Below are 25,897 nucleotides of genomic sequence, written 5' to 3'. Positions count from 1 at the left end.
TGTAGTCTTCGGTGATGAAAACCCCTAGAAGGTTGCAGAGGGGAGGAAGGCGTCCTCCATAGTTTGAACCCGCACATCTCCTAGGTTACATGGCCAAATCAGAACTGACGGCGTGCCAAGCTCCATTTCTCGCCAACTTGGTAAGTTTTTAGGTATATTCTTATTCTACTCTTGCGGCCCTCTCCCAGCTCATCACTCATTGCGTCAATCATCAGAAGACTGTTCAAGTTGAAATTTTGGTGCGATTTCCGTGTTGGGTTTTTTCTCTCCCTCTCGTAACCATTTCATTTATTCTGTCGGAGTTCCAACTTGAGCTTTGGCTTGGCTGAAATACCTTGAGAAATTTTCCTCTCGCTTTGATTGTGGGGTTAGCTTATGCTGTAGTTAGGGTTCTCTTCTGTGGAATTTTATTTTTGGGATGTTTCTCCAGGATGGTAGTATTCAATTTTTTTATTTTTTTTGGATTTATCAGTTGTGATGATGGATATCTCGGATCCTGGGCACGGTCGTCTGAAGCGAGATATGGAGGAAATTGCAGAGGGAAAAGATTCAAGAGTCGAGGAAGATGAAGAGTGGAATGGGTCTGATAAGAGGAAACGCAAGTCTGGTAACAAGTCAAAGCACCAAAGAAGTGAAGAGGAGGAACGGGAAACTGGAAAGAGGAAGAGTTTTGGAGAGAAGGAAGATGTGAAGAAGAAGTCTGTCGTCTCCAGCCGTGCAGACAGCGGCGATGAAGAGGATTACGATGTGAAAAGGGGGTCGCGTTCCAAAACTTCTAAAAAGAGTTCAGAAGACAAGAAGTCAGGTGATGGGTACAGGGAGAGAGACCATGAAAGCAGCCGGAAGGTCAAAGGAGAAGAGAGTGAAAGGTCTTCTTCAAGGAAGACAAGTGTTAAGACATCTGGGCATGAAAGCTCTCAAAGCAGAAGTAAAAGCAAAGGGGATATCTATCAAGAGAGCGATCTAGATAGAGTGCAGACAAAAGATTCAAAGCATTCTGAGAAGAAAGAAAGCCACAAAGAGAAGGGTCATAGCTCCCGGAGAAAATTGGATGAAGCTGATTCTAAGCTTGGAAAAACGTCTGAACCTGATAAACGAGGATCGCCCAGAGAAAGAACAGAATCAAGAAATGAAGTTATGGACTCCGTTTCTGATCGAAATGATAGAGCTGATATTGGCGATGATAAGAGGTTTGATGGTGATAGACAGGCAAGGAAGAACAGAGATCGATCTGTGGAAGACATGGAGCCAGTTTCTCATAAGTCTGCGTCTAGGTCACATAGTGAGAAGTCAGAAAGGCATAAACAACAGCGCGATGTGGATGTTCGTGAGAAATCTGGCAAGGAGAAAAGTGTTAGGGAATCTAAAGAGAGTAGACACTCTAGAAAATCACGCTCTCCTGACAGAAAGCATTACAAGGACTCTGATGATGCTGACAGGGGTTTGTCTGACTCAGATAACGAGAAGAGCAGAGGCAGAGATGGACACAGGGATACCCGATCTTCCAAGGGAAAAGATGCATATAAGGATGATAGAAGTAGGGACAGGGATATTTCCAAGGAGCATGGTAGAAGAAGTCACTCAAGTCATAAAGATCGTGATACGGAGTATGATTATGACAGAGACTATGATGCTGCCAAGTATCATAGTCGATCTTCACATAGGAAGGAAACTCGAGGCAGGAGTGAAGCGGCTAAGGCATCATCTGGCTTTGGAAGTGCGAACGACCATTCTGACACTATAGAGATCAGGCCCAGTAAGAGTTTAGATTTCCGACGAGAGGGTTCTGTTTCAAACCACTCAGGGAGGAGGTCTGAAGGAGTCTTGCCATCGGAACTTCCCTCGGGGATGAGCGAAGACAGTTCCCTTGGCCAAGGGGATGACGCCCAGGAAAGATACGCAGATGATGGCTCTTTAGACACACAGGGTTCTAAAGGAAGAGGACAGAAGGGCACCATTAATGCTTCACAGCTGCCATTCGGGAGTAATCAAGGATCAAACTCTTTGAATAGGTCTGCTCTGCAGGGTACAAAGTTGGGAAGGCCCATGAGAGGAGGAAGAGGGAGAATGCCAGGCAGGGATGGACCAAGAAGTGGGATGCAGCTTCCCATGCTAGGCTCGCCGTTTGGCCATCTTGGGCTGCCTCCCGGAGCCATGCCGCCTATGGGGCCAAATATGTCTTCTTCCACTGGGCCTGGTATTGGCCCAGGAGTATTCCTTCCTGGATTTCCGCCTGTCGTTTGGCCGGGTGTGCCCCCTGCTCTTTCCCCACTTCCTCCAGGGCCGTCTGGCCCGAGGTTCCCTCCCGGCATGCCAGCCGGCCCAAACCACAGCTTGTTTTTTAACCAGCCTGGAGCAGGCAGAGGGATTCCCCTCAATGCGCCGTGCCCTGATTTCAGTGCCATTGGAACAATGAATCGTGGATTACCAAATGATAAAGCTTCTGGATGGAACCCTTCGAGACTGAGCGGGCCGCCTGGTAAGGCGCCTTCGAGAGGAGAACAGAATGACTATTCTCAGAATTTCGTTGACACCGGCATGAGACCGCAGAATTTCATCAGAGAGCTGGAGCTGACTAGTGTTGTGGAAGATTATCCAAAACTCAGGGAGTTGATCCAGAAGAAAGATGAAATTGTGGCCAAGTCGGCTACCACCCCAGTGTATTACAAATGTGATCTCCGTGAGTTCGTTCTGAGCCCGGAATTCTTTGGCACCAAGTTTGATGTGATTCTCGTGGATCCTCCTTGGGAAGAATATGTTCATCGGGCTCCAGGTGTTGCTGATCATATGGAATCTTGGACCTTTGAGGAGATCCAAAACCTTAAAATTGAGGTATCAATCCGGTATTTAGATTCTCCGTTCAACTGAATTTTGTGTTAACATCCGGTCATAATCCCTGAATAACTTCCCCAGACTATTGCTGACACTCCGTCATTTATCTTCCTCTGGGTTGGAGATGGCGTAGGCCTTGAGCAGGGCCGTCAGTGCTTAAAGAAGGTATTTTTCCGAATTTTTTCCCCCATACTTAAAAATTGCTTTCCTTTTCGTTTTTTTGACCTCGTCATTAAGTGTACCCAAATTTTTTATAACATAGTGGGGGTTTAGGAGATGTGAAGACATATGTTGGGTCAAGACCAACAAAACGAATGCCGCTCCGTCTCTGCGCCATGACTCTCACACATTGTTTCAGCATTCCAAGGTTAGTCAAATGTTGTGACTTCTCAATCCATTCCGTTTTCCGAACATTCTTTCGCTGAAGCTTCAGTCGGTTAGGAACATTGCTTGATGGGAATCAAAGGAACTGTTCGTCGGAGCACGGATGGACATATTATCCACGCTAATATTGACACAGATGTTATTATTGCTGAAGAACCTCCTTACGGTTAGCAGCTCCATTATAATTTCCCTTCTGCCTTATCAGGTTGCATTGATAATCTACTGAGACTAACTTATCCGAACTATTGTTGCTTTTCTTCTGATTTTGCATTGCTCTTTCTATATCTGCTCACTGTACTTGCACTGAATGGCAACTCTTCAGGGTCTACCACCAAGCCGGAAGATTTGTATCGAATCATTGAGCATTTCTCTCTTGGCCGGAGGCGGCTTGAGCTCTTTGGCGAAGACCACAACATTCGCGCTGGCTGGGTCACTCTCGGCAAAGACCTATCCTCTTCAAATTTCAACAAGGAGGTAGAGACCCAAAATCTGAAAGAAATAAAAAAGCTAAACCCTAAACCTTAAAACCTTCTCAATCACATTTCTCATTACATGCAGGCGTACTGCAAGAACTTTGCTGACAAAGATGGGAAAGTATGGCAAGGTGGGGGCGGGCGTAACCCGCCGTTAGACGCACCTCACCTCGTGGTGACGACGCCAGACATTGAAAACTTGAGGCCCAAGTCTCCGCCGCAGAAGAACCAACAACAACAGCCGGCGTCTCTGCCTGCGATGGTGAGTTCTGTGAAGAGGACGATGGTAAACTCTCCTCAAAATCCGTCTTCGGTCTCTTCTGTGCTCATCCTTAACCCAGAGCCAACACTCAACCCAACTCCTCCTGGTCTGCCTCCTTGGACTGTACCCCCTGTTGGTGTGAACCTTAAGCCCGCAGAGGGTGGTAGTAGTAACAATTTGGTAGGCGGTCCCCCTGATGAGAAGTTCTTTGATACTTACCCACCAATTTTCAATGCACCTCCATTACTGCCACCCGGAGATACTCCTGATTTTGACCAACTGCCCCCGGTCAATTTGTAGAGCAACTATAGAGTTCCCAAGTGAATGTGGTCCCCATTCTGCTGATGTTAATGAGAAGAAAATTTCGTCTCATTTCATTGTATGTGCTCTTCACATTCCCTCCTGTGGGGAGTTTATGGCATCGGGGAAAGTAGCTTTTTTTTTTTGCTATTCATGTTTTCTCATTGTTATTTGCTTTTTTATAATTGTGGAAACAATCTTTGTTTGGATGACGTCAATATGAAAAACATGTTATGTATAGCATCATCCTCCAAAAGCAAGTTTATCTTGGCTAAAATTTTGCCTTTGAAAGTTTTGATGGATAGTGCAGCAGGTTGTGCAAGATGGTGTATTTATCAAAGTGGTTGGCTATTTTGTTGATCCTCAGAGTGGTAGAGTCCTGATAAGGATTCATCAGAGAAGACCTGGTCAACCAATGCTTGAACAATCTTAGGATTATATTACCCCCTTTAAACTCATTAGATACTTTTTGAATGAATGATCGATCTTTTGGGGTTTTCTTGGCACAAGTAGCTGTATCCTTCTGTCTCAAACTCCGGATTCAGAAGTTTTGGAGGATTAGGCCATTCTAACTCTTCATTTCCTACAGTTTCGCCCATGGGGATCCTAACACGGAGGTCCACTTAAAGTCTCATTCTTCCGTGATAACAAACTCAAGAGCTCTTCGATTTTCATATTTAAGTGTACAGAGAACCTAAACGAACCCACTACCATGTTGTCATAGACTAACGGGAAAGTTGTCTAAGAATGATAGCAGTTGAATTCGATGAAAAATCTGTGTAAATCCTTGTAAATCAGTCTCTAATTTTGATTCTAAGCATTAAGTCTGTTGTATCTGTTGCAATGTTCTATCAAATTGTCCTGGCTTGGGAGGTAAACAAAGATCCACGCCCTGAATCCTGATGCTCACTTTGAAGAGAACAAATAGATTCTGAGAAAACAAAGTTATTCATGTACTTGTAATTATCTTTTTCTGGAAATTTGTAATGCACCTCAAACAAGTGATTGAAATACACATGACCGTCGTGTTCATTTTCTGCAACCCAAATATGTCTTTCTTGGAATATCTGTTCAATTTGTCGTTTGTGTTTTCAATGATTACCGCATCCTCAGAATGTTTCTCTTCGTTGAGAAGATGAATCAATGTTTAAAACTTCAATCTTGGAAATTGAGAGGCGCCTCTTTTGTATCAAGCAGCGTATTATGAACTCAAGTTGACGCTGTGACTTTTGTTTCAAGCTAAAACTAACAAAATAAATCATTCCAATGGTTTTCAGGATAAAATATTTCAGGAGTCATATCGTCTAAACATTATCGAAGCTGGTCACTCATGCCTTGAAAACTGCAAATTAATAATTTAAATCTCCACCCAAACATATTAATTAATTTAGAGATCATTACTGATCCAAATTTTTGTTTATCGCATCAGAGGGGATTAAATAACCTAAATTTGATTTGTATGTCTATACCATTATAACCATTAGATATGTTTTGGTTGTGAGTTATATATTTCTGTCATACTCCTGGCGTCATACATATGCGGTTTTGCTGAGCATGACGATATCAACTATGGGGAATAACGTCCACTATCAGTTTCATCTTTTTACTGTCAAGTCTGGTCCCCGATAAAATTCATCAGGTCTCAGTATGACCCTTGACTAGATGTATAAGTCAAAGAAAAAAAGTTAAATGAGAAGTGGTGATCTCATCTCGTCTGGGAGAGAGGAAGCTTCTTGACCACCTTTCGGTCAAGATAGCGAGCGATCACTCAGCAGTCAGTACGACTAGAGAGAGAGTAGAGAAGATAGAGAAGAGCGAGGAGAGAGAGAAGAGAATGAAGAGGGAGGAGAGGGAGAGAGAGAAAGAGAAGAGAGAGTGGAGAGAGAGAAAGAGAAAGAGAAGAGAGGGTGGAGAGGGAGAGAGAGAAAGAGAAGAGAGGGTGGAGAGGGAGAGGGAGGAGAGAGAGAAAGAGAAGAGAGAGTGGAGAGAGAAAGAGAAAGAGAAGAGAGGGTAGAGAGGGAGAGAGAGAAAGAGAAGAGAGGGTGGAGAGGGAGAGGGAGGAGAGAGAAGAGAGGTGGAGAGAAAGAAAGAGAAGATAGAGTGGAGAGCGAGAAAGAGAAGAGAATAGAGAGAGAAAGAGAGAAAGAGAAGAGAGAGGGGAGAGAGGAGAGAGAGAATAGAGAGGAGAGGAGATAGGAAACATAGAGAGAAAAGACAAGAGAGAAGAGAGCAGAGAGAGCATAGAGAAGAGAGAGGGATAAAAAACAAGAGATATAAGAGAGAGAGTAAAGAAGAGAAGAGAGAGAGCGGAGAAAGAATAGAGAAGAAAGAGATAAAAGACTAGAGAGAAGAGAGAGAGAGAGAATAAAGAAGAGAGGAGAGAGAAGAGAAAGAGTAGAAAAGAGAGAGATAAAAGACAAGAGAGAAGAGAGAATAAAGAAGAGCGGAGAGAGAGGAGAAAGAATAGAGAAGAGAGAGATAAAAGACAAAAGAGAAGAGAGAGAGAATAGAGAAGAGAGGAGAGAGAGGAGAAAGAATAGAGGAGAGAGAGGAGAGTGAGGAGAGAGAAGAGAGAGGATAGAGAAGTGAGGTATAGAGGAGAGGGAGGAGAGTGAGGAGAGTGAGGAGAGAGAAGAGAGAGGATAGAGAAGTGAGGTAGTAAAGAAGAGAGGAGAGGGAGACAATAGAGGAGAGATAATAAAGAAGAGAGGAGAGGGAGACAATAGAGAAGAGAGATAATAAAGGAGAGAGGAGAGGGAGAAAATAGAAGAGAGAGAATAGAGAAGAGAGAAGAGAAAGAGGAGAAAGAGTAGAGAAGATAGAAGAGAAAGAGGAGAGAGAATAGAGAAGAGAGAGAGTAGAGAAGATAGAAGAGAAAGAGGAGAGAGAATAGAGAAGAGAGAGAAAAGAGGAGAAAGAGCAGAGAAGACAGAAGAGAAAGAGGAGAGAGAATAGAGAAGAGAGATAAAAGAGGAGAGAGAGTAGAGAATAGAGAAAAGAAAGAGGAGAGAGAAAAGAAAGAGAGAATAGAGAAGAGGGAGAAGAGAGGAGAGAATAAAGAAGAGAGAGAATAGAGAAGAGAGATAATAGAGAATAGAGAAGAGAGAAAAGGGAAGAGAGAAGAGAGAGAAGAGAGAGAAGAGAGAGAATAGAGAATAGAGCAGAGAAGAGAAGAGAGATAATAGAGAATAGAGAAGAGAGATAATAGAGAATAGAGAGAAGAGAGAAGAGAAAGAAGAGAGAGAATAGAGAAGATAGAGAATAGAGAAGAGAGAAAAGAGAGAGAATAGAGAAGAGAGAAAAGAGAGAGAATAGAGAAGAGAGAAGAGAGAAGAGAAAGAGGAGAGAAAATAGACAAGAGAGGAGAGATAATAGACATATGAAAAGAGAGAATAGAGAAGAGAGGAGAGAGAGTAGAGAAGAGAGAAGAGAAAGAGGAGAGAAAATAGACAAGAGAGGAGAGATAATAGACATATGAAAAGAGAGAATAGAGAAGAGAGGACAGAGCAGGGAGAGAGAGGAGGGAGAGAATAAAGAAGAGAGAGAAGAGAGGAGAGAGCAGAAAGAGAGAATATAGAAGAGATGAGAGAGAGACTAGGGACGAAAGGAGAGAGAAAATAGGGATGAGAGGAGAGAGAAGAAAGTGTAATAACTACAGGGAATAACGATAATAACTACGGGGAATAACGATAATCTCAGTTTGATCTGTTCTCTGTCAAGTCTGGTACTAAATAAAAATCATCAGATCTGTGGGACCCCTGAGTAGTCAGTCAGTTCTTGATTAGAGAGAGAAGATAAGGTAAGAGAAGAGACAGAAGAGAGAAGAGAGACAGAAAGAGAAGAGTGATAAGATACAGAAGAGAGAAGAGGATAGAAAGAGAAGAGTAAGAAGAGACAGAAGAGAGATAGAAAGAGAAGAGTGAGAAGAGACAGAAGAGATAAGAGAGATAGAAAGAGAAGAAAGAGAAGAGACAGAAGGGAGAAGAGATAGAAGAGAAGAGAGAGAAGATATAGAAGAGACAGAAGGGAAAAGAGATAAAAAGAGAAGAGAGAGAAGAGAGAGAAGAAAGAAGACATAGAAGAGACAGATGGGGGAAGAGATAGAAATAGGAGAGAGAGAAGAGATAGAAGAGACAGAAGGGAGAAGAGAGAGAAGAGAGAGAAGAAAGAAGACATAGAAGAGACAGAAGGGAGAAGAGAGAGAAGAGAGAGAAGAAAGAAGACATAGAAGAGACAGAAGGGAGAAGAGAGAAAGAGGGAGAAGAGAGATAGAAAGACACGAGAGAGAAGAGACAGAATAGAGAAGACATAGAAGAGACAGAATGGAGAAGAGAGATAGAAAGATAAGAGACAGAAGAGAGAAGACATAGAAGAGACAGAAGGGAGAAGAGAGATAGAAAGACAAGAGAGAGAAGAGACAGAAGAGAGAAGACATCGAAGAGACAGAAGGGAGAAGAGAGATAGAAAGACAAGAGAGAGAAGAGATAGAAGAGATAGAAGAGAGAAGACATAGAAGAGACAGAAGGGAGAAGAGAGATAGAAAGACAAGAGAGAGAAGAGACAGAAGAGAGAAGACATCGAAGAGACAGAAGGAGAAGAGAGACAGAAAGAGAAGTGGAGGAGAGAAGAGAGCAGAGAGAGAGAAGAGAAGGAAAAGAGAGAAGAGAGAGGAGAGTGGAGAGAGGATAGAGAAGAGAGGAGAGAGAGGAGAGAGGGAAGAGGGCATAGGGAAGAGAGGAGAGAGCGGAGAGAGAAGAGAGGAGAGAAAGCATAGAGGGGAGAGGAGAGAGAGATGCAAGAGGAGAGAAGGGAGAGAGCATAGGGAAGAGAGGAGAGAGCGGAGAGAGAAGAGAGGAGAGAAAGCATAGAGGGGAGAGGAGAGAGAGAGGCAAGAGGAGAGAGGGGAGATAGAAGAGAGGAGAGAAAGCATAGAGGGGAGAGGAGAGAGAGAGGCAAGAGGAGAGAGGGGAGAGAGAAGAGAGGAGAGAAAGCATAGAGGGGAGAGGAGAGAGAGAGGCAATAGGAGAGAGGGGAGAGAGAAGAGAGGAGAGAAAGAAAAGTGAGAAGAGAGAGGAGACAGGATAGAGAGAAAGAAAGAGAAAAGAGAGAGAAGAGAGAAGAGAGACAGGAGAGTGAAGACTGAAGAGAGAGAGGAGAGAGAGGTGAGTGAAGAGAGAGAAAGAAAGTCGCATACTTGTGGCGAATATCCGCACCGCATTGCCGTGACCATCCCTGCACTTCGCACCGGTAATTACACGGAAACACGACTCTTCTCCACTCTCATGAGTCTTTTGCCCACTTGGCTTCCTTTAAGAACATATTTACAGTTGATATCGATTATCTGTGATCTGCATACGTCGACAATAGAGCAATACGAAAGCAAACGGTATGAACCGGAGAAATGATGAATTACGAAATGTGAAAAACTTGGCGATAAAATGAAGAAAATACGATAAAATGGGCAACCCTAGGATTAAACTTGAAGGATTGGATCGACGAGGCTATAGACTTTGCAGATTTCCAATCTCTAATTAGCAGATGATCTTGATAGATCAGTCAGATCCCCATTGTTCAGTGAGTTTGATTGATCCTCAGCAATTAATAATGATCGGCGAGAGCTTGTCACCAATCAATCGAGCAAGATCTGTTTGTTCAAGCTCGAACTGGTCTGCGATTACGAATATGATTAAACTTGAGAATTGAACTCAGGGAAGTTCGAGTTCCAAGTTGCTAATGTGTGTAAGAGTGTAATTACACTCGCGGAAATCTGAGAAATTGAACAACCAGAATCCCTTTCACTTTAAATCCTCTACAAAATGAAGATAAGACACTACCTAACAATCCATAGGAGCACAACGATGGAAACAGTTAATGCTCCAGCCGTCCCTGACATCTGTCAAGATAATAATTCAACAACTACCACTAAAACCTGACAAAATCCCTCGAGCATATCTCACTTTTCCATTTGACTGATGAGAGGATATCACTTTTTCATCAAAATCCTGAACTTTTGAGAGTGCCCACGTCGCCGAAGAACTGAATTTCTGTTCCGGGAGAAGAATGGAAGCTGCATGGAAAGAAATTCTTGGGTCGATCGCGTTTGCAATCTTCTGGATTCTCACAATCTTCCCAACAGTTCCTCTGCTGCCGATCGGAAGAACTGCAGGCGCTCTCTTAAGCGCCTCGCTGATGGTCATCTTCCGCGTGATATCTCCAGAAGAAGCGTACGCAGCAGTCAATCTACCAATTCTGGGACTTCTCTTCGGAACCATGGTAGTGGGTAACTATCTCGAACGAGCCGACTTGTTCAAAAACCTCGGCAAACTCCTCTCCTGGAAAGCCCAAGGAGGGAAAGACCTTCTCTGCCGAGTCTGCTTCGTCTCCTCAATTTCCAGCGCGTTCTTCACCAACGACACCTCCTGCGTCGTTCTGACCGAATTCGTTCTCAGAATCGACAAACAGCACAAGATTCCTCCCAAGATCTTGCTCCTCGCTCTTGCTTCCAGCGCGAATATCGGCTCTTCGGCGACGCCGATCGGCAATCCTCAGAATCTCGTCATCGCCGTGCAAGGCAAGATTCAATTTCTTAAGTTCTTCACGGGACTCCTCCCCGCCATGATCTTGGGATCTCTCGTGAACGTTGCGATCTTATTGGGATACTACATGTGGGTATTCTCGCCGGAGGACGAAGAACAGGGAGAACTTGAAGCGTTTCCTCAAGACTTGCTGTTGAATCTTGATTCGGGGGGTGTGAGTTCGCTTGGAAACGGAGTAGCTGAAACTAAAGAAAGTCTTTTCCGGAAGATCTGCGTTTATATTGTTACTCTTGGTATGCTAATCGCGCTCCTTCTCGGTCTGAACATGTCGTGGACCGCCATGGCTGCCGCCTTGATTCTCGTCGTTCTTGATTTCCGCGATGCTCGGCCTTGCTTAGAGAAGGTTTTTCTCTCATCTGGGTCGGCCTTAAATACCAAAAAGATTTGATTTTTGAGTTAATCTCGCGAACCCAAGAGGAATAATCTGTGTTCTATTTTTACCAGGTTTCGTACTCGGTGCTGGTGTTCTTCGGCGCCATGTTTATCACGGTAGAGGGTTTCAACAGAACTGGAATACCCGGCAAGTTATGGGATCTCGTGCAACCGTACACAGGGATTGATCGAGTGGCTGGCGTTGCGGTGCTTGCTATCGCAGTTATCGTTCTTTCCAATTTGGCTTCTAATGTACCCGCAGGTCTGCTAATTTATCATTTTAAAATCGATTATGCTTTTTCCTTCTTTTTTTATGATTTTTCCTGCTACCGTCCTTCTTAACTTACCCATTCCATTAAACTATAAGATGCAGAATCCGATTCCTCCGACCAAGTCACGATAAAATTCTCCGTCTCAAAAAAAAAAAAGATTCATTCGATGGTCGCATAATCATTTTAACATGAATTCCTCCTTTTTCTTCGGATTTATACTACTATCATCCCCCCTAGCCGGTACTCGATCAATAAAATCCTCCGTCTCAAAAACAAAAAGATTTATTCGATGGTCGCATTATCATTTTAACATGAATTCCTCCTTTTTCCTCAGATTTATATCACTATCATCCCCCCTAGCCGGTACTCGATCAAGATCGTGCGACCATCTAAACTTGCTCTTAAAACTACAAGACGCAGACTCCGATCTCTCCATCCAAATCAACCGCCTGAAAAAAAAACATAATTATTCGATGGTTCATTGGCGTTCTAAGATGAGTATCGCCTTCTTCTTCTCAGATTATTCTACTATCATCCTTCTTAAAGCTTCTCGATGACGATCACTCGGCCATCTAAACCTACCCATTAAACTACATGATGCAGAATCACGATAAAGTCTACCGTCTAAAACAGAAACAGATTTATTCGACGGTCGCATTTTCTTTCTTAGATAGAATTTCGCCTTCTTCTTCTCAGATTATTCTAATATCATCCCTCTTAACGCTACTCGATGACGATCATGCGACCATCTAAACTTACCCATAAGACTACATGATGCAGAATCACGACGAAATCGACCGCCTGAAAGAAAAACAGATTTATTCGACGGTCGCATTATCTTTCTTAGATAGAATTTCGCCTTTTTCTTCTCAGATTATTTTACTATCATCCCTCTTAACGCTACTTGATGATGATCATGCGACCGTCTAAACTTATCCATAAGACTAAATGATGCAGAATCACAATGAAATCGACTGCCTGAGAGAAAAACAGATTTATTCGACGGTCGCATTATCATTCTAAGATCGATTCCGCCTTCTTTTATCCAAATTATTCTACTATCATCCCTCCCAATACTACTCGATGACGATCATGCGACCATCTAAACTTACCCACATAAACTACACGATGCAGAATCACGATAAAATCAACCGTCCAAAATAAAAACAGATTTATTCGACGGTCGCATTATCATTCTAAGATCAATTCCGCCTTCTTTTTCTCAAATTATTCGACAACCATCCCTCCTAACTACATGAATCCGATTCCTCCGACCAAAACAGCAATTCGGAATAACCCATTTGAGAAATAATTTCCATAATCCGCAAGATTCAACATCTGAGGTCAGCATTGTTCTTCGCAGTTCTTCTGCTCGGCGGCCGAATGGCGGCGGCGGCGTCGGCAATCTCGCCGGAGGAGGAGACGAGGGCTTGGCTGATTCTAGCTTGGGTCAGCACCGTCGCCGGTAACTTGTCCCTCGTCGGCTCCGCTGCCAACCTTATCGTGTGCGAGCAGGCCATGAAGAACCCTTCCTTGAACTGCCATCTCTCCTTCTGCACACATCTCCGCTTCGGCCTTCCTTCAACGCTGCTCGTCGCCGCCGCCGGCCTTCTCCTCATCAGAAACTTCTGAAAATCCCCCCTTCTTTCTATTATAATTAATTCTACCCAAATTACATTAAACAATTCCTCCTACTGAAAAAAAAAAACAACAGCTTGTTCTTTCTTTCTCTCTTCCTCGTTGTCATTAGAACAAGTCACGTATTTTTTTTTTTTTTAAATTTGAAAAAGACGGCCAACGGCTACTCATCCTCCTCGCTTGAAAATTTCAAACCCCCGATCTACTTTCCCGCCACGGAGAGCCAATCAGCGCCCGCCACGTGGTGGAGAGTTTCTGGAACAACAAAAGTCTCCGTTCCGGGGTGCTATTCTGAAAAATACCGTAACAGCGGAAGGGCAAAACGGTAAATAGTCGTATCCACTTCCTTATCGTGTTCCCTCTCTCTCTCTCTCTCTCTCTCTCTCTCTCTCTCTCTAACTCCTCGCGCAAGCCCTCTGAAAAACCTTTTCGCCTCTTTCTTCGTCGAATGTTCGAACGATTGTTGCCCGGCTCGAGCGGGAGATCTCTGCGTTCGTCGGAATCGGCGATCTTCTCCTGTTCTTCGTCGTTCGAATCGAGATCCGATGCTTTGTAATTGCTCTCGATCGACCTCGTTCGTCGTCTCCATGATTTGGTTTTTTTAGCAAGTCTTGCTGGGGATCGTTGGTCGGGAGATGGCGGATGTCAAGCGACCGAGGCCTCCTGCGATCGAAATGCAGGAGTTCGTGCACCGATCGGCCGTTCGATCGGGGCTCAAGCGAGAGTTCGCCTTCGCCCTCAAGGCCCAAACCGAGATGCTCGTCACTCCCATGAGTCGGACTCGTTCCGGCAAAATTCTTCATTCTTCCGGTTCGTTGCAAATCAAATCCCGGAAGAAAAAGAGGAAATTGGAGGCGCCCCTTTCTCTCGAATCGCCGGAGGAATTTCTCTCCGTCTCTCCCGTTGTCTCGGATGGCCTCCGCGAAGAAGAACTCGCAAAGGCCTTCCCGAATCCCGACCCAGTTGAAGAATCTGCTTCTAGGGTTGCTTCTCCGGTCGATGCTGCAGAGATTCCTATTACGATTCCGATCTTGGTTTCTTCCTGTAGTCGGACGGAGATCGCGGTTGCGGAGGTGACATCTTCGTCTGCTGTTGAAGTGCAGCGTTCGGTGGAGATTCAAGCATTGCCGAGGAATCCTTCTTTTAGAAATCCGAGCACTAAACATGTTACCTACTTCAGAAGGTTCCATCGTTCGGTGCTCAACTCTGAAGTGAAGGACAATGTCCCTAATTCTACTCCTTCCACGTTGAAGACTTTGAAGGAAGATTTGATTGCTACCGTGGCTGATGAACCGACGGTGCTTCCGGAGAAGTCTTCTTCAACCGCCGTTGAAGAACCAGCCGGACGAGAAGAAGCTCGAGAGGAGATTGATTCTGTGAATAGAACAGACGAAGAGTTGGCCACGACGACAGCTAACGAGGCCTTGAGCACAACGCCGAAGAAGTTGAACTTGAAATTCTCGAAGATTTCTCTGACGAAGATCCCTTCGACTGTGAAGAATCTTCTGGAAACGGGTTTGCTGGAGGGACTGAACGTAAAGTATATTACGCGCGCCAAAGACAAGGTCTGATTTCTTTATTCTTTTTGTCTTTTCTTCCTTCTGACGTTTAAGAGTCTGATTTCTGTAGGAAGGAGGGCTCCGTGGAGTGGTAAAAGATGGAAAGATCTTATGTTTTTGTAATTCCTGTCAAGGTTTAAATGTAAGCGGATAATTCTTCTTGACGTTCTTTGTTGTTTTTATTTCCCTTTTTTGATAAAATTCTGGGCAAGAGTTTAATTTTTTTGAGAATTTTCTTTTCTGTAGACTGTTACTGCTTATAATTTTGAGCTGCACGCCGGAAGCACAAAGAAGCATCCTTCTGACTACATTTACCTAGAAAATGGAAGCACAATGCGTGACGTGTTACGGGCCTGTGTGGAAGCTCCGCTTGAAACGCTGGAGTTGACTATCCGGAGTGCGATCAGTGCTGATTGTGGTAAGATTTCTGCATTGGATTATGAGATTTGCTTCTGGATGTATTGTTAATTTTTATTTTTATGTTAAAAAAGATGTAGGGCCTTCAAACGACTCGCGCGTAGGAAGATTGACACCGGTGTGCGAATCATGCTTTGTGTCAAGATTATCTCGGAGGAAGACAAAGAAATCACTCGACAAATCTGCGATTCCCAAGTTAGTGGTCGCGGATCTGTTTAATTCTTTATGATTATCATTAATCGTCTCATTTTGTGTGAAGAAAATCAATTAATCATAATGGAACATTAAAATATTTTTTACCTAAACTCGATGTTATAAAATTATATTCTTTTATCGTTGGTTAATATGCCAATCATTATGGTATGCAAACACAACATAAATGCTTAATCTATCTTATAAATTTAGCAAGTCCATAAATTAGGAAATGCGTATTATTCTCTGAGCACTTCGAATTTGTATTTCCGTGTTTTCAGCTTTTAGTTCGTTTTCCTGGAGACGTCGCCAAAAACGAACATTTTATTGGAATTGGTCTTTAATTCGCATAAGCTGGCGTAAAAAGTATTAAGTACGCTTTTGGATATGCGTTGTAGATGCACTTGGTTTTAGTCTTAACAATGAGTTGAAATTTCTTCAAAAAATCATGATTTGTATTTATTCTGTATTTTCCCCACTTCTTTTTATCACGATATTTAAGTATAAAGCTCGACAATTCTTCAGTGAAAGGTAACGAGGATTCGTTCCTCACAAAAGTTTGTCTTCTTGATCAGGATTTCGAAGTCTATTTTACCTCTCAAGTCTCCTGATAGCAATTTAGGGAGTTTGTCATCACAGAAGAAGAGCAATCGGGGGCGAATGACCACAAAGTAAGCTTTTGGCGATCTAGGAGTTTAATTATCGTTTAACTGCACCATTATTTTTTGTAATTTATTACTATTTTGCTGAAGGGATTTACGGCTACATAAGTTGGTATTTACGGATGGGATCTTGCCAGATGGAACCGAAGTTGCATACTACGCCCGTGGGAAGGTTGTGATCAAATTTGTATGATTCTGATTTATAATTATTATTTCGTTTATTTAATAATCTCGTTATTTTACAGAGGTTACTCCAGGGCTACATCCAAGGGAATGGAATTTTCTGCCTTTGTTGCAATTCAGTGGTAAGATTATATTCTTATGTTATACAGTGGTAAGATTACGTTTTTATACCGATGCATATTTACTTTATTTTGGTGTGCATTTTTAGATTAGTCCCTCTCAGTTTGAAGCTCATGCGGGATGCCCTTCACGACGGAAGCCGTAAGTGACTTTTTAAATTTATTTATAATGGTGCTTTTTGCTTATGATTATAATTTCGGTACTTGGTAATTTGGCAGATACCTCAACATTTATACCTCAAACGGGGTGTCTCTTCATGAACTCTCCATCTCTCTCTCCAAGGATAAAAGATTTGCAACTTCAGAAAACGACGATCTCTGTGGGATCTGCGCCGACGGGGGTGATCTTTTGCTCTGTGATATTTGCCCTAGGGCTTTCCACAAAGGTTATCCCCGCCTTTTAATATTCCTATCTTTCTTTCACTTTCATAAATATCAAGTCCTCTAGTTTTTTTTCCGTAATAAACCCTTTTTTAATTTTTGAATCGCCTTTATTGCAGAATGTGTTGGGTTAACCAGTGTTCCTGAAGGGGATTGGTACTGCCCATATTGCCAAAATAGGACCCAGAAGGAAAAATCTTCTGAGCATAATGAAAATGCCATTGCTGCCGGAAGAATTGCAGGAGTCGACCCTATTGAACAAATCATTCAAAGATGCATTCGCATTGTGAAATCACCTGAGTCTGATCTTGGCGGTTGCGTATTATGCAGGTGAGCTTCTCCGTTGCGTTTAAAAGAAATTGCATTTTCCCTAAACTTAAAAATCATCAAAAGTTTATTTTTACAAGAATTTTCGTGTTTTTCATTCCAGGGCGCATGATTTTTGTAAAAGTGGGTTCGGGCCTCGCACTGTTCTGCTATGCGATCAAGTGAGGCTGATTCCTGTGTCCTTAAAAACTCTTTTATTTGCGTCAAAGGCCTAATTTTCCCGTTGGGACTCTTTCAGTGTGAGAGGGAGTTTCACGTTGGATGTCTGAAGGAACACGGCATGGGTGACTTTAAGGTTGTATTAAATTTCTGGACTATTCTTCTCTATACTTCAGCAATATTTTTTTAGATTATTAAAATATCTGACTTACCTTCTATTTTATTTTGTTATAGGAATTACCCGAGGGGACATGGTTTTGCTCCCCTGATTGCAACAGAATACACACGGCCTTGCAGAGATTACTGGCCGTCGATGCAGAACAATTAACGAGCATCGAGTTAGATATTATAAAGGAGAAACAGGAGAAAAAAGGGGTGGTTCCAGTGACCGATGTTGATATGAAATGGAGACTGCTTAGTGGCAAAACAGCAACTCCAGACACTAGGCTTCTCCTTTCTAAAGCTTTATCTCTTTTCCACGTGAGTTTCGTTACTCAGTCAACGTTAAAGTCAAGTTTATTTAGTGGACATATGTTTTAATGCCAACCGTGTAGCCGTTCCCATATAGGGTTAATATTGTCGGTTGATTTAATTGCATTCCGTTGGAAATCTTGTGTTTTATGTTTAGGAGACATTCGAGAAAAAAAACCCAATTTAGAGTATTTTTTTCCAGTTTTTTAGTTGGTTAATTACAAATATTTTTTTCTCAGGAATGCTTCGATCCCATCATAGATATTGCCACGGGAAAGGACCTCATCCCTGCCATAGTTTATGGGTGAGAAGGAAATTACATTTTGTTTCTTAATTTCCTTCTTAAAAGTGGATATTTTACTTGCAACTTTCAAGAATTGGCTTCAGCTTCTGTTTGATTTGTTCCTAGGAGGGACGCGAGAGAGCAGGAGTTTGGGGGGATGTTTTGTTCAGTGCTGACCGTGAAGTATGAACACGACCTGAAACAATTGTCGAAATTCTTCCATCCATGAACATGACCTTATGATTTGGTTTATACTTGCAGTTCTTCCGTGGTGTCCGCTGGAATCCTCCGGGTCATGGGGTGCGAAGTCGCAGAGCTCCCTCTGGTGGCTACCAATAGAGAAAATCAAGGGCAGGTCTGCCCCCTCTCTCTCTCAGTTGATTAATAAATGAATTCCGGACTTGTTTCTGCGATTCCAGGGTTACTTCCAGGCACAATTTTCTTGCATAGAGAGAATGCTAAACTCGCTGGGCGTGAAGCACCTCGTCCTCCCCGCCGCGGAAGAAGCCGAATCCATCTGGACGCAGAAGTTTGGTTTCAGTAAAATCTCCGTTGACGAGGTCAATCTGCTGAGCTTTGACTCTGTATGACCTTCCCCGCTGACCTTTGACTCTGTTTGACCTCCCTGCAGCTGAACGCTCTGGCCAAGGGCTGTCGGCCGACCGTCTTCCACGGCACCTCCATGCTTCATAAGCTGGTTTCCAGACCTCCAAATTCTGGGGTGGAGATAGAAGGAGATGAAGAGCAGCTTTCAGCTCTTTCTCTCTCTTCCCCTCCCCCTGCCATTGGCCAATGAGAGGTATTTTTTGGCTCTTCTGAGGGCCCCACATTTTGACCTCCCTCTGGCCCCTTCATTCTCATTCATCCATTTTAGAGAGAGAGATGATGATCATGTTGATGATGATGATATGGTGAGGCCGTGGCCCGCTCTTTTTCCTTTTCTCTGCCAGTGGCAGCAGTAAGATTTTGTTGGCTCCTGTGCAGTGAAACATCTTGATATTGCTTCAGTCCCTTCATCCCCATCTACCCACTTTAGAGAGAGAGGATGTTATTGATATTATTGATGATGATGATAACTAGGATGATGATGGAGGGCCCACTACCTTTTCTCTCTATTTTCCCTCCGCTTGTGGCAAGACAGAGGTTTTCTTTGCTAACCTGGGCAGTAAAACATTCTGATATTGATTGGCCCTTCATCCCCATTTTCCCACGTTAGAGAGACGATGACGACGACAATGATGATGATAATGATGCTGATAATGATGATGTAGATGGAGAGCCCATAACAATTCTCTATAATCCCTCCTATGCTTGTGGCAACAGTTGAGATTTTTTTGCTCTCCTGTGCAGTGTAGCATCTTGATATTGCTTGACCCACAAACCCCAGTTTCCAACTTTAGAGAGAGAGATGATGAAGTCGATGATCATGTTGCTGATGATGATGATGTTGATGGACTACCCACACCTTGTTCTCTCTTAACCTTCCTCTCTCGGTGACGACAGAGACATTTTGCTAGCTTTGTGGTGTGAAACTTGCTAACATTGCTTCAGGGTCTTCATCCTCATTCACCTACTTTATAGAGAGAGAGATACGATGCTGATAATGGTTACGATGGAGAGACTATTGCTTTTTTCCTTTCCCTTCAATCAGAGGCCACAAGGAAATACTTTATTTCATGCGCATTCAAAATTATGGACATTACTTCTGGTAATTTTTATTTATTCACATAAGATAAATGATGATGAAAGCGCACATGATGACAATAATGACGATGAGTCCGCTCTGTGTCTCCACTGTCACCATTTACCCACTTAAAACACGTGTACATTGCTTCAGGACATTTTCCTTGTTTACATATATATTCTAACCATCATCTTCGAGAAGTCTGAAAGAGACGGATCGAGAGTGACACAGATATGTACATTTATTTAAATGCATAGAGAAATTCTTTCAGATAAGTAAATAAAGATATAGAAAGAGGGAGAGAGAGAGACATAGAGAGACATAGGCATAGATAGAGAGAGAGACATAGAGAGATATAGGCTTAGATAGAGAGAGAGACAGAGAGATATAGGCATAGATAGAGAGGGACTTAGCGAGAGAGACATAGAGAGATATATGCATAGATAGAGAGGGGCTTAGAGAGAGATACATAGGGAGAGATATATGTACATATAGAGAGAAAGACATAGAAAGAGACATAGAGAGATATAGAGAGAGAGAGACATAGAGGGATGCAGGCATAGGCATAGAGAGAGACATAGATAGATATGGGCATAAATATGGAGAGAGACATAGAGATATAGGCGTAGATAGAGAGAGACATAGAGAGATATAGGCATAGATAGAGAGAGAAACTTAGAGAGAGACATAGAGAGATATAGGCATAGATAGAGAAACTTAGAGAGAGACATAGAGAGATATAGGCATAGATATAGAGAGAAACTTAGAGAGAGACATAGGGAGATATAGGCATAGATAGAGAGAGAAACTTAGAGAGAGACATAGGGAGATATAGGCATAGATAGAGAGAGAAACTTAGAGAGAGACATAGGGAGATATAGGCATAGATAGAGAGAGAAACTTAGAGAGAGACATAGGGAGATATAGGCATAGATAGAGAGAAAAACTTAGAGAGAGACATAGGGAGATATAGGCATAGATAGAGAGAGAAACTTAGAGAGAGACATAGGGAGATATAGGCATAGATAGAGAGAAAAACTTAGAGAGAGACATAGGGAGATATAGGCATAGATAGAGAGAAAAACTTAGAGAGAGACATAGGGAGATATATGCATAGATAGAGAGAGAAACTTAGAGAGAGACATAGAGATGTAGGCATAGATAGAGAGAGAAATTTAGAGAGAAACATAGAGATATAGGCATAGATAGAGAGAGAAACTTAGAGAGAGACCTAGAGAGATATAGGCATAGATAGAGGGAGACTTAGAGAGAGATAGGCATACATAGAGGCGATAGAGAGAGATAGGTATAAATAGAGGTGATAGAGTGAGAGGCATAAATAGAGGTGATAGAGAGAGATAGGCATAAATATAGAGATAAAGAGATATAGACAGAGAGAGGGAGAAATAGAGAGAGATAGAGAGAGACATAGAGATATAGATAGAGAGACGTAGAGTGACAGATAGAGAGAGAGACATAGTGAAGTATAGGGAGAGCACGAGACATAGAGGGGGATAGAGAGACCGAGACAGAGACAGAGATAGATATACAGAGAGATATGTATAGTAACTATTCAACACCAATTTTTATAATTTCATAAAAAAATTCCTGCTTTAAAAACGGCCTGCCATCGTAAAAATATCTTAAATCACAAAAATATACATCCCAAAAAAAAAATCCTCTAAATTAGGGATGACCATTAGCCTGGGCCCCCACCACAGCTTGGGGTTCCTGCCACGGCAAGTATATAAAAAAAACTACTGTTTGGCATGCTGACGTGGAATATTCTGATTGGATGAATTTTCGCGGGTTTTTATACTAAAATTCCACCCTTCTTCCGATTTTGCTCGAGCTGAGCGTTGTTCTTCAGCGCGACGATGGCGTCTCTTCTGCTCTCCACGCGTCTCTGCGTTGATCCCGATCGATCTCGGCATAGATCGATCGAGATCTACTCTTGCTGCTTCGAACGCTGTTCAAAGTCCATCGGATGGAGAAGAGATCGACGATCGAAGAATTCACGCTCTCAAATCGTTCGTGCCGTGGCCCCTTCATCTCCTGCGGTGAATCCGGCGTCAGATCCAGCGGAAGAGTTCCCAAGCCCTAGTTCTTCTTCCGATTCGGAATCCTTCTCGTGGAGAGACCACTGGTACCCGGTTTCGCTCATCGAGGACCTCGATCCGACCGTCGCCACGCCTTTCCAGCTTCTGAACAGAGACATCGTCATCTGGAAGGACCCCGCCACCTCCGAATGGGTCGCTTTGGACGACCGCTGCCCCCACCGGCTCGCTCCTCTCTCTGTTCGTTCTCGTCTCCGTTCCTTTGGCTTGATTTTTTGAAGAAATTTACATTTTCTTGCTGGAAATTCTTGCTGACTGGAGATTAACAGGAGGGGAGGATCGACGAGAACGGGTGGCTGCAGTGTTCTTATCATGGCTGGTCGTTTGATGGCGCTGGATCTTGCCGGCGGATCCCTCAAGCTGCAGCGCAGGGTCCTGAGGCCCGTGCTGTTAACTCTCCTCGAGCCTGCGTTGCAAAACTACCCACCATGGTTTCACAAGGGCTTCTTTTTGTGTGGCCAGATGAGAAGGGATGGGAGAAAGCTGCCTCCACTCAGCCCCCCATGTATGCACAATTTTAATTCAGAATTGTTTACTTAAAAGTAATGATTCTATAAAGTTCAGTCTATCAATTACACAACTTTTTTCCAATTTCATGATAAGGTCAGATGTGTAAGGCCGATGCAATGCCAATTTTTCCGGTTTTAATTTCTAAATGGAACTTCATTTGATCAGCCAAAACACAAAATTAGATTCTTGGACCTTGGAATTGACTCTCCTCATTTTGTTTACAGGGTTTGCATTAAAATTTTGAAGTCTTTGTTCATGAACGGATGAATTTTATTCTTGGGAAACGAATTTTTGTGTTTTTCTTTAGGTGGGACTGACTTTAAAATTTTAATGGTAGGCTCCCAGACGACTTCAATGATCCGAGCTTCTCGACTGTGACGATTCAGAGGGATCTCTTTTATGGCTATGATACCCTTTTGGAGAACGTCTCTGACCCTTCTCATATCAACTTCGCTCACCACAAGGTGGAATTCGTTTGATTTCTGAGAAATAAATTAGCACCCTTGCTACCAGCTACAGCTTTTAGGACAGTGATAAGCCCTTGATCCTAACTTGTGTGTGACTATTCCTTACACATGCATCTTTATTTCCTTTGTTAGTGTTAATCTAGAGCTTTATTTTTACCCGAGGAATTTCTTTCACCTTGTTTTTCAAATCCAAAGAGAAAGAATACTTTACTGTTTCGGTTTTTTAAGAGGATTGTCGTTTCAGGTCACTGGAAGAAGAGATCGAGCCGGGCCAATGCTCTTTAAAGTGGATGACAGCGGTGCATGGGGTTTCTCTGGCGCAGATTCTGGGAACCCTCGTATCATCTCCAAATTCATTGCCCCTTGCTATAACTTGAACAGGTGGGTTTATCACAAACTATGGATTAATGCCCTGATTTTAATTTGAAAATTAGATGATAATGTTTCATGAATTTCATGCATATATCTTAAACAGTCATTTGATTAATGCCTCTTAATTTCTCATGGCAAAAAGAAATAAGCCTTGCCATTTTTTGCTCTCATGCATCTTTTGCCTCTCAGGATAGAGATTGACACGAAGCTACCAATTTTTGGAGACCAGAAATGGGTGATTTGGATCTGCTCCTTCAACATACCGATGGCTCCAGGGAAAACTCGATCAATCGTCTGTAGTGCGAGGAATTTTTTCCAAATAACAATGCCTGGCCCGGCCTGGTGGCAGGTGTGCTGTTTTCCCCTCTTCTCTACTACAAAGAATCAAATATATATAGGCTTCTTGTTCTCATTGCCGATTCCGTTATTTATACTAAGTGGCCCATTGAAATATTCTTTATAATCTCTCGCTAATAATGCCAACTTTTGAGATTGTGGAGAGGGGTAGAGTTGCGCTAGAAGGCAAATGCGTGCCCTAGAAACACAGAAATTACTCACTTCCTTACATTTTATCTGTTGTGTGGAAACAAGCGGAAGCACGAGTGGAAGAAGAACACAAGAATAGATTGGATTTAGATTATATAGGAGAGAGTGCATGCCCTTATGTTGGGTTTAGGTAGACATGACATAGATATATCTATATGAGATAAAGGAGACATGGAGATTCAGAGAGATAGAGATAGATAGACCCAATGGACCCATTAGGCTCCTCAGATCTTCTCACAGGCCTTAAAAAGGCTGATAGGATATCACAATTTTGTATGATATAACCCTTCTAAGACAGAAATGATAAATAATTTTTGCTAAATTCAGATTATGCCTCGGTGGTATGAGCACTGGACATCAAACCTGGTCTATGATGGGGACATGATCGTGCTTCAAGGACAGGAGAAGGTTTTTCTGGCCAAGTCCATGGAGGATGGAAGTGATGTTAACAAGGAATACACTAAGATCACCTTCACCCCAACTCAGGCCGATCGCCTGGTGTTGGCATTCAGGAGCTGGTTTAGGAAGTACGGTAACAGCCAACCTGACTGGTTCGGAACTGTTTCTGCCCAGCCTTTGCCATCCACAGTTCTGACCAAGCGCCAGGTACTTGATCTTTGATCGTTGATTTATTAATACTTTATTTCTCTTTCTCTTTCCTGCTATCGCGCTCGCTCTCTCTCTCTACGTCTTCCTGCATTTGTGTCCTCTGCAATGATTTTCAGGTCATTAATTTGAGGATGACCATGGTTTAGATCTTTCCCCTTTAATTTTTTGTGGCATTTTTTTTTCAAAGTGAACAGATACACATCTGCTATAGCCAGGTACTCGTTCAGTGACCTTAGGTTTATTAGTTGGTTGTTCTTTCTCTATCTAGCTTGTGCCCTCTCTTTCTGTATTTATGTGTCTCTCTGTGACTGGATCTGATCAGAATGAGTTTTATGCAACTCAGGCAAGGAAGATCAGGGTAGAGTTATTTGTCCTTCCCTTTATTTTTCTGATGGGATGTTTTCTAAGCGAACGGATTCACATTTCAGTGAGCTAAATCAGTCTCTCTCTCCCTCTCTTTAAATTTTAACCGATATCTTCCTCTATCTCTTTCTGCATTTTATCTCTCTATCTCGTTCTATTTTCCTCTCTCCCTCTTGGCTCCGGTAAACCTGTCTTATCTTGATCTCTACCTTTTTTTCTAACTACTTTATTTTTATTTATACTTCATTTCTATCTCTCTCTCTCTGGTTCTGGTAAACCTCTCCGTCTCTATCATCTTCTCTTCCTCTCATCTCTATCTCAATTTTTTCACTATCTCTCCAAAGACCCCTGAAGTCTATCTCAGATTTCATCTCCCTCGCCATCTCCCTATTGAAATCTTACTCAATTCTTTTTTTTCTCCATCTTTATTTTTATCATTACTCTCTCTAGCTCCAACACCTCTGTCACCATTCCCCCTAATCATAATCTCTGCAAACTAGGCATCTGTTTCATTTTCAGACTTCCGAGTGACATCAGACAGATCTGTCTCTCTCTCTCTCTTGCATTCTCCTAATTATCAACATATATTCATCTCTCTTCTCCGGTGCATGTCTCTCTCCTGCTAATCCCATCTCCATTTCACAGATGCTTGACCGGTTTGAGCAGCACACACTTAAATGCTCATCGTGCAAGGCTGCTTACGATGGGTTTCAAACATGGCAGAAGGTGCTCGCTGGTGCCGCCATAGTTTTAGCCGTCTCTGCTGCTGTTCCGCCAGAAATACAATCTCGAGCCCTGCTCGCTGGTGGCGCTGCCCTCTGTGCACTCCTTTCCTACCTCCTCCGTGACCTCCAGAAGAACTTCATCTTTGTTGACTATGTCCACTCTGAGATTCCAGACTGATCCCCTCCACTTCTTTGAATTGTCAAGTCCCTTGTCCATATTTCCCTCCACAAATAACTAAAATTTTCCTAGAAATAGCCTTGTGACTTATATTATCAAAGATGGAAAATATGTAATTTATATCAGACACTTGAAGAGAGAGAGGACTGAATAATGGTTGAATGTGAAAATTAGGACAAAAATATCTTTCTCTATTCATTGCAAGTGACAAAAACATGATTGTATTTTGCTGAACTAAGCATGGGCCAATACATAATATGATGCTACTATGATGGTCCTGATTGCCTCAAACTATGAGTAACCTGGGGGAGCCATGTGACACATCATCATGAAATAAAACCTCCCCTCAAGTTGAGGAGTGAAGATTCATTAGTTCCCTGCTTGGAGACTAGAGCTTCATGCTATTCTCTAGAATTCCATTTGTGAGGAAATTTATAGAAACTA

The 25,897-nt window shown here is 42.7% G+C and overlaps 4 protein-coding genes across 5 annotated transcripts; all 4 read left to right on the top strand.

The window, feature by feature from the left end:
* Positions 1-4,491, top strand: EMB1691 (Methyltransferase MT-A70 family protein). The gene is made up of 7 exons (XM_078571533.1): positions 1-140; positions 473-2,832; positions 2,914-2,997; positions 3,095-3,199; positions 3,274-3,382; positions 3,539-3,690; positions 3,775-4,491. Exons 2-7 carry the CDS (start codon positions 478-480, stop codon positions 4,249-4,251), a joined length of 3,282 nt encoding a protein of 1,093 aa, XP_078427659.1. The 5' UTR covers positions 1-140; positions 473-477; the 3' UTR covers positions 4,252-4,491.
* A 5,714-nt stretch (positions 4,492-10,205) lies between these two features.
* LOC144700126 (Divalent ion symporter) lies at positions 10,206-13,492 on the top strand. Of its 2 annotated transcripts, none has more exons than XM_078571531.1 (3): positions 10,206-11,190; positions 11,292-11,481; positions 12,855-13,492. In XM_078571531.1, the coding sequence occupies exons 1-3, from the start codon at positions 10,312-10,314 to the stop codon at positions 13,121-13,123; spliced, it is 1,338 nt and encodes a 445-aa protein (XP_078427657.1). In that variant the 5' UTR covers positions 10,206-10,311; the 3' UTR covers positions 13,124-13,492. The 2 variants fall into 2 exon arrangements, with proteins under 2 accessions (XP_078427657.1, XP_078427658.1); XM_078571532.1 differs by lacking the exon at positions 12,855-13,492 and adding an exon at positions 11,826-12,846.
* An 88-nt stretch (positions 13,493-13,580) lies between these two features.
* Positions 13,581-18,889, top strand: LOC144700125 (uncharacterized). Its single transcript, XM_078571530.1, has 18 exons — positions 13,581-14,694; positions 14,759-14,830; positions 14,935-15,106; positions 15,180-15,300; positions 15,873-15,968; positions 16,050-16,131; positions 16,205-16,264; positions 16,351-16,403; positions 16,481-16,647; positions 16,762-16,972; positions 17,073-17,130; positions 17,208-17,264; positions 17,363-17,608; positions 17,839-17,903; positions 18,009-18,065; positions 18,144-18,237; positions 18,302-18,442; positions 18,514-18,889. Exons 1-18 carry the CDS (start codon positions 13,765-13,767, stop codon positions 18,676-18,678), a joined length of 2,847 nt encoding a protein of 948 aa, XP_078427656.1. The 5' UTR covers positions 13,581-13,764; the 3' UTR covers positions 18,679-18,889.
* A 2,514-nt stretch (positions 18,890-21,403) lies between these two features.
* On the top strand, positions 21,404-25,578 carry ACD1 (Pheophorbide a oxygenase family protein with Rieske 2Fe-2S domain-containing protein). The gene is made up of 7 exons (XM_078571529.1): positions 21,404-21,863; positions 21,953-22,188; positions 22,531-22,657; positions 22,905-23,041; positions 23,222-23,381; positions 23,906-24,184; positions 25,196-25,578. The coding sequence occupies exons 1-7, from the start codon at positions 21,444-21,446 to the stop codon at positions 25,451-25,453; spliced, it is 1,617 nt and encodes a 538-aa protein (XP_078427655.1). The 5' UTR covers positions 21,404-21,443; the 3' UTR covers positions 25,454-25,578.
* Positions 25,579-25,897: the final 319 nt, after the last annotated feature.

Source organism: Wolffia australiana, chromosome 2 (genome assembly GCF_029677425.1).
Source record: "Wolffia australiana isolate 7733 chromosome 2, ASM2967742v1".
Taxonomy (NCBI): domain Eukaryota; kingdom Viridiplantae; phylum Streptophyta; class Magnoliopsida; order Alismatales; family Araceae; genus Wolffia; species Wolffia australiana.
This window is presented reverse-complemented; position numbering and strand designations above follow the sequence as displayed.